Consider the following 7,852-nt stretch of genomic DNA (forward strand, 5'->3'; position numbering starts at 1 on the left):
TGTGAGTGAAGTACAGAGAACAACTTGTGGGAGCCAACTGCCTCCTTACCCGTATGGGTTCTTGTTTTCTTGGCAGCAAGCACCAGTACTTATTGGGCCATCTTGCCTGTTTGTATTTCTTTAAGGCTTTTTTTTTTAATGGGATATTTAAACAAAAGTAGAATAGTCTAATGAATTCTCAAATAATTAATGACTAGTCTTGTTTCTTTTGTGAGTACCTCAACCCCATCCTGACAGAGGTATTTTATAGCCAACTATAGACAACATTCCATTTACACATATTTCAATTTGCAAATTGCAAGTATCTCTAAGAAATAGGCAATTAAGTAAAATCAATCATAACTCCAATAATTTACCCAATATCAAATTTGGGAGGCAGAGGCAGGCAGAGCTGAGTTCAAGGCTGGCCTAGTTTATAGAGAAGGCCTGTCTTGAAAAAAACAAAACAAGAAGTTTATTATAATCACGTTTCAAGCGAGAATTGTACCTGCAGGGATGCGTCTTAGGATCCTCGTGGTTTATGATTTCTCTAGGAAGGAAGGATGGAATGTAAGAGTAATGATAGTGTTCTTCATCTTCATTATGGTGGAAGTTACACATGTGCCAGAACTCATGGAAATCTCAATCAAAGAGCGAGTGTTACAAATATAAAATCTGTCCACCAGCTAAGGTGGAACACACTTATAATCCTAGAATTCAAAAGGTTGAGTTAGGAAAATAGCAAGTTCAAGGTCAGCCTTAGGCTAGCATATAGTGAAACTCTGCAAATGTTTAGTTGGAAATAACCTGAATGTCCTAACACACACACACACACACACACACTCACACACACACACACACACACACACACCACACACACACACACACACACACACACACCACACACACACACACCACACACACACACACACACACACACACCACACACACACACACACACACACACACCACACACACACACACACACCACACACACACACCACACACACACACCACACACACACACACACACACACACACACACACACACACACACACCTTTTAAAATATTTAAAAATGGCTATCAAGATAGTGTCCTGACATAAGTCTTTAACCTCAGCACTGTGGAGGCATGGTCAGACAGGTCTCTGTGAGTTCAAGGCCAGCCTGGTCTACAAAGTGAGTTCCAAGACAGACAGGGTGAGGGTGATTATATAGAGAAACTCTGGCTCAAAAAAGAATAAAACAAAAACCAAAAAAGAACAAACAAAAAAGATAGCTCAACTGGTAAAGGCATTTGCTACCAAGCCTGAAGACCTAAGTTCACTCCCTGGAACCCACATAGTAGAGAAAGAACCAACTCCCAGAAGTTGTCCTCTGACTTCTAAGCATACACATACAGAGGGACAGAGACAGGGACAATTTAGGGAGAGGGGAAGCAAGAGAGAGGAAAAGGAAGGAAGGGAGAGAAGAAGATGGGTGGGACAGGGAGGGAGAGAATGTGAAGAAAAAGAACAAAGAGATATCTGGCCAGGGTACAAATACAAAGGAGAGTCACTTCCATGTGCACTTCAAAACAGGGGGAAAAAATCCAGTTCAATCTGGCTGAGTGTACAGAGCATGGAAACTTGGGACTAATGCTCACAGGGCAAGGAGCCAGGTGCCCAACATAGCCTGATGCATCATATTAAACAGCATGACAGGGTGTGCTACTGAAATGATGAGGGATGACGACAGTTCTACAAACAGTCCTGAAAGAGCCAACAGGATTTTCCAAATCCCATGCTGCCCTGCATCCAACACTAAGCCGTTAAGTCAATACTTGGGATAGGGCGTAGGCAAGCCACTTCACAGATGGAAGAAACCGTGAGAGAAATTAAATTATAAATGAATTATGGAATGAAAGGGACGAGACTAAAAGACTAGCCTTATTCTTACACACAAATTAGCACATGAAATATGTTCTTTTATATTGACCTGACTGATATGCATCCTAGTCTTCGCCCATCTCCCATTGGCTGTCCTACCTTCCTCTTCTTGTCCGCACCATCCCTCATGTGTCTTCCAAAGAAATATGTAATTGTACCTTCTCTAAAGTTACGTGGCCATCTAAAGCAGTTCTAGAATGACAGAGCTAGGCAGGCATGGTAGCTCGAGCTTGGCATGCCAGCACACAGGAGCAAGAGGCAGGAAGATTACAAGTTTGAGGTGGCATGGTCTAGAGAGTGAAATCTGCCTCAGGCTACACAAGTTGAATTAGAATCTGAGATTACTCTGAGGGTCCAAATCTGGAATGTGTGTAACCACAAACCTCTGTCCGAAGCTAGACCACACAAGTCCATAATCGTGAGGATACCAAGAGAGGCGATATTTACTCCTACTAAATAAAGAAGTTGGATTATCATCACGTACATTTCTTACATGTATACATAAATAAAATGGAGGTCCCTGTGCAGAAACAAGGGCTCCCATGGACTATCATTAGATTAGCATCGTCTTCACTGAGCCCTCTAGGACATTTAATGGAGCTACCAAATCTTAATTCACTCATTAAAATACATCCAGTCTACTACTATAGAGATGCGTGTATAGCCATGTTGACTGCTGCCCCATTCACAATAGCAAGGAAATAGAACCAGTCTAGATGCCCAACAACGGATGAACAAATAATGAAAATATGGTAAAGTGCCTGCAAGCCAGTTCCACAGGTAAGGTCCCTGACACCAAGCCTAACGACCTGTGCTCAATCCCCAGGAAGGACCTACATGGTGGAAGGAAAGAACCAACTCCCAAAAGCAGTCCTCTGACCTCCACATGGGTGAGGTAGCACACAAATATATGCCACACAAGTAATAAAAATGGTATTTTTATTTTATGTAGAGTGGTGTTTTGCCTGTGTGTATGTCTGTGTGAAGGTGTCAGATCCTGGAGTTACAGACAGTTGTGAGCTGCCATGTGGCTGCTGGGATTTGAACCTAGGTTCTCTGGAAAAACCGTCAGTGCTCTTAACTGCTGAGCCCTCTCTTCAGCTCCATAATAAAACTTTTTAATCTGATAGACACATAGTGGTTTGAATGAAGATTGCCCTTATAGGCTCACAGATTTGAATGCTTACTCCCTAACTGGTAGAAGTATTCAGGAAGGGTTACGAGGTGTGGCTTTGTTGGAGAAGGTGTTTGACTGGGGGTTCGGAGGGCAGGGGGGCGGGGGGACTTTGAGGTTTCAAAAGCCCAGGACAAACAGACCCATCTGTCTGTCTCTATCTCTGTCTCCCTCATCCCTTCCCTCCCCACCCCCCACTCTGCCTCCTGCCTGTGGATCAGGATGTAAGCCCTCAGCTACTGCTCCAGTGCCATGCCTGCCTGTCATCACTCTCCCTGCCATGAGGGTCCTTAACTCCCTGAGACTGCACGCAAACTCCCGATTAAAGGTTTCCTTCAATAAGTTACCTTGGTCATGGTGTTTCTTCACAACAGTGGACAATAACTAATACGATCTACAATGGAATTTTACTCAGCTGTAAAGAAAAATTAAATTTACAGGAAAATGGAAGGAGCTGGGAAATATATTAAGCAAAATGACACAAACTCAAGAAGACAGCCACCATGTGTCTCTCTCACATACATATATGTGTAGAAACAAGGATAAAGGCTCAGAAACCCTAGGAGACTAAGAAAAGGGGAAAAGAGGTGCCAAAGAAGGGGAGGTGTTCAAAGGGCACCTGTGCCATGGAAGCAGAAGAGGGCATTGCAGGGGAGGCAGGGGAGAGGAGGAGGGACAGAAGGAGAGAGCACAGGAGTGAGTGGCCAATCAACTCAAACACACTTTGGCCTAAAATGCAATCATAAATTTATTCTTAAGTCAAAAAGGAAAGCCATTATGATACCTAAGACCTTGTATGCTAATTTTAAAATATAAAATTTAGGACTAGTGAGATGGCTCAGTGGTTAAGGGCACTTGCTGCTCTTCCAGGGGACCTAAGTTTGGTTCCTAGCGTCTTCATCAGGTAGCTCAAAGCCAGCTTGGGCTATATACATTTCAGGCTAGCCTAAATTATGGTGTGAGGCCCTTTCTGCAAGGAAAAAGAAAACAAACCAAAAAACACGCAAAACAGAAAGTCATTTGGCTTGACATTAACTCTTTGAGCAGAGTAATAATCTTTAACTGAAATTGTCTATTACTGAGTATACATATTCAATCTGAATGTCATTAGTTATTGTCTACAACTATGAAGAAACACCATGACCAAGGCAACTTAGTAAATCTAGAGCAATTCTTCTATTACACTTGTAGATAAGAATTATCCCAAAGCTAGCATCCCTTCCTCTCCTACTTCTATAGATTACTGAACGTAAAGGATGCATCAGCTGAGAGACAGCGCCCTTCAGAAGCAAAGCTGTTGGTGAAGGGAGGAAAGGCAGGAAGGCAATCAGTCTCCTGGTAAAGGCAGAGAGAGGCAGAACCGTGAGTGACTTCCCCGAGTAATAGTAAAATGTATGAAGGACTACACTTAAATAGCACAGTCACTTGGAAAATAATCAAGTGTCAGATGGTCAACATGCTTGCTGAGCACGCCTGCCTGCTGCCTGCCTGCCTGCCTGCCTGCCTGCCTGCCTGCCTGCCTGCCTGCCTGCCTGCTACCTGCCTGCCTGCCCGCCTGCCTGCCTGCCCGCCTGCCCTCCTGCCCGCCTGCCCGCCCGCTTGCTGCCTGCCTGCCTGCCTGCCTGCTACCTGCCTGCCTGCCCGCCTGCCTGCCTGCCCGCCTGCCCGCCTGCCCGCCTGCCCACCCGCTTGCTGCCTGCCTGCCTGCCTGCCTGCCTGCTGCCTGCTGCCTGCCTGCCAACTAAGTTAGATCCATCTCCAGAACCCGCGATGGAAGGAGAAAAGTGGCCCCCCTAAGTTGTCCTTTTCAACTCCACACAAACATGATGGCATACACATATACACATATGTACACAAACACACACTAATCAAAATAAAAATAGTAAAAGAAACGCTGTTGCTAAGTTATACTATATTATACTAAAAAATAACAATAATACTTAATATTAAGATGGAGAATGAATGAAGACACCCAGCTGAGCTCTGCTCCTCACATGTATGGAGAAGTCACCCTTCCAAGAGTTCAAATATTTAGTTTAAATCGTATTTAAAGTTGACTGTCGTTCTCTTACCACATTCTATACCCAGTTCTTTACTCGGTGGGCTAAGGGGCTTTGTGCTTGAAATCTGAAAAATCAATACCACAGGTAACTCTCCTCCTTCCTAGGATCTCACACATATAAAGTTTCTGAAGTTTCGCCTTCCCCCTCTGTATATGGGAGTCACATTATTACCAACTACAGCCACTGCAGAGGAACACTACCAAAATTACATGAGAGAAGACACAGGAAATCATTCTTAAACAGCAAAGTACTATATAAAAACTGGTTGCTATGTATAAAACTTTAGGTGGGATCCTGAATAAAACAGGCTGAGAGGAGAATTTTCTTCCATATGAAGAGAGCAATCAGAACAATATTAAGCTATTAACTAAGTATATTTAAGGAAGGGGCTTAATGTAAACTTGAATTATTATTTAAAAGTGGTTTTGTTTTTGAGGGTTGGGGGGAGTGTTATTGTTTGATTGGTTGGTTTTTTGAGACAAGGTTTCTCAAAAAAGGTTTCTCCCCTGTCCATCCTGGAACTCACTCTATAGACCAGGCTGGCCTCAATCTCAGAGATCTGATTGCTTCTGTCTCCGATGTTCTGGGATTAAAGGCATGGTCATCACCACCCGACAAAAAGTTGAATCTTATGTGCACTCATTCAGGTTGCACATACAGCAAAGGAAAACTAAGAAAGAGAGCTGTGAGCTGTGGATGTAGCTCTGTCGGTAGAGTTCTTGCCTGGCTTGATCCTCAGCACTGCCCAGACTTTGCAGTCCCAGCACTGGGGACATAGAGGCAGATGGATCAGCTACATGGAGAGTTCTAAGTCAACCTGAACTACATGAGCATCTGTGTGGTTGTTTTTTAAAAATAAAATAAAATAAAATAAAATAAAAATAAAAGAGAGGTGAAGGAAGAGGAAGAGGAAAAAGGAAGGAAAAAAGAAAGAAAGAAAAGAGAGAAAGAAAAGAGAGAAGGAAAGAAAGAGAAGAGACGAGAAGAGAAAAGAGTGGGTGCCCAGGTCTCAGCTCACCAAAATAACTGGCGAAGTTCAAATGGGGAGAGAGGGTGGAGTTATGACAGTCAGTATACAGAGAATATTGTTGCATAAGTGAGAGAAATCAAGGCGTTATTATTAAGCACAAGAACTCTCAGATTACCTGTAACTCGTATATATAGTCATTTCTTTTTTCGAAGGTTACCATTTCTACAGACAGATTCAGAAATAAAGTTGAAAGCCTACTCCATAAGTCCTAGACAGAAATAATTCTGTCCCTGACTGAAGTAGTGCTGCTGTAGAGAAAATGAGACACCCATAACAATGAGGTCAAGGGTGTTCTAAGGGTGGCCTGGAGAAGACACAAATCACACATCAGCAAAACAAGTGGCGTTTCAAAAAAGCTGCCTGTCTCCATCCACTAGTGGGGTTTCCCTTTAATTGACCCTAAGACATTTTAATAACTAGGCCACGCAAATAGAAAGTTGAATTTTCTGAAAGGGGAGCAGGCTAATGACAGTGTGAGTGGCATGAGGTACAGGCACAGGAGAGAAGTAAAGATGACTAATCTATAAAGATAACACCAAGGACCAAATCATCAGTCACCATGACAACCCAAGTAGGTGGAGGGAAATACAAACACTGACCAGTCACCCGGGTGACACCAGTCCTTCAAGTAAAGACCCACACCCTGGTTATGAGTGGAAGAGGGTGGCCAAGAATGTGAGTTGACTGAAGTGGCATGGTCTTTGCAAGAGGGCTTTGCGGTGACACTATATATACTCTTGGTGAGGCAACTCACCGGGGTCACAAGCTTGCAGGTCAAAGACCCCACACAACAGAAAGAGAAGTCCTACCTGGTGCAGGGCTGTCAAGCCGTCCACGTTGACCGTGTTGATGTCCGCACCTCTTGCCAGAAGCTTTTTCACCTCGTCCGTGTCCCCGCTGGAGCAGGCAGCTAGAAAGACCGCACCGTCTTCGAAGCGGACCCTGGGGCTCCCGCGTCTGGTCTGCAGCTGGCGCCCCGCGCCCTGTCGCTCCGCGGGCTCCTGCTCTGTCAGCGAGCCTCGCCAGCGCCGCAGCTGCTCAGCCCGCCGCGCTCGCGCCGACTCTGCTCGCTTCCCTCCCAGGTGCTCCAGCTCCGCCATTGCTCGAGCTTCCGCAGCTGCTGCCAAAAGTACCACCACAAGACTGTTGGTAGCCCTGTGTGGCCACTGCCGCCTCCCTCGGAGGGCTTCAGCCAGGGAATGAAGGCGGAGGCCCCCGCGCCGCCATCTTTACTCCTCCCGCTAGTAGCACCGCCCACATGCTCCCTTAGCTTCAGCACGCACGCGCTGCCCAACCCCGCGTCAGTACGGGACTTGTAGTAGGAGACCTGCCCTGAGGGCGCACTGGAGCCCTACGGGAACTACACATCCCTGGATGCATTACAAACCAGTCAAGGACAAGCTGCACCCTCCTCCGAGGGGGAATCTAGCACCTATGCCTGGAAGAAGCTGCAACTGTCTCCCAGACCGGTGGCATCCTCTTTCTCTAAGCATTTTGGGAATCGTAGTTTTTTTTATTGCTGCGATCACTAAGCTGAACTCCCTCCCTAATAGTCACTTAACACTTCAAGAGTGGAAAAAGCAGCAGTAATTACCCTTATTTTCTAGAAAAGAAGACTAAACATGAAGTAACAGAAGGATGATATTTCATGTCCTGTTTTTTTTTACATCTAGTTTTA

The 7,852-nt window shown here is 45.1% G+C and overlaps 1 protein-coding gene across 8 annotated transcripts in view; it reads right to left on the bottom strand.

Annotated features, from left to right (window-relative positions):
* Ppp1r12b (protein phosphatase 1, regulatory subunit 12B) overlaps positions 1 to 7,455 on the bottom strand; it is a 201,306-nt gene extending 193,851 nt beyond the window's left edge. For 3 of the 8 annotated variants that reach the window (XM_017321279.2, XM_006529707.4, XM_017321278.2), the window contains exon 1: positions 6,984 to 7,453. Coding sequence is in view for 5 of the 8 variants with exons in the window: in XM_006529707.4 (XP_006529770.1) it covers positions 6,984 to 7,274 (291 nt within the window). In the remaining 3 variants the exon portion in view is untranslated. Of the gene's footprint in view, positions 1 to 6,983 lie in introns of all 8 variants that reach the window. The other 5 variants (NM_001368829.1, NM_001368827.1, NM_001081307.2 and 2 more) reach the window with 3 other exon arrangements.
* Between the last annotated feature and the right edge of the window lie 397 nt (positions 7,456 to 7,852).

The sequence above is a fragment of the Mus musculus genome, chromosome 1 (assembly GCF_000001635.26).
Source record: "Mus musculus strain C57BL/6J chromosome 1, GRCm38.p6 C57BL/6J".
NCBI classification, from domain to species: domain Eukaryota; kingdom Metazoa; phylum Chordata; class Mammalia; order Rodentia; family Muridae; genus Mus; species Mus musculus.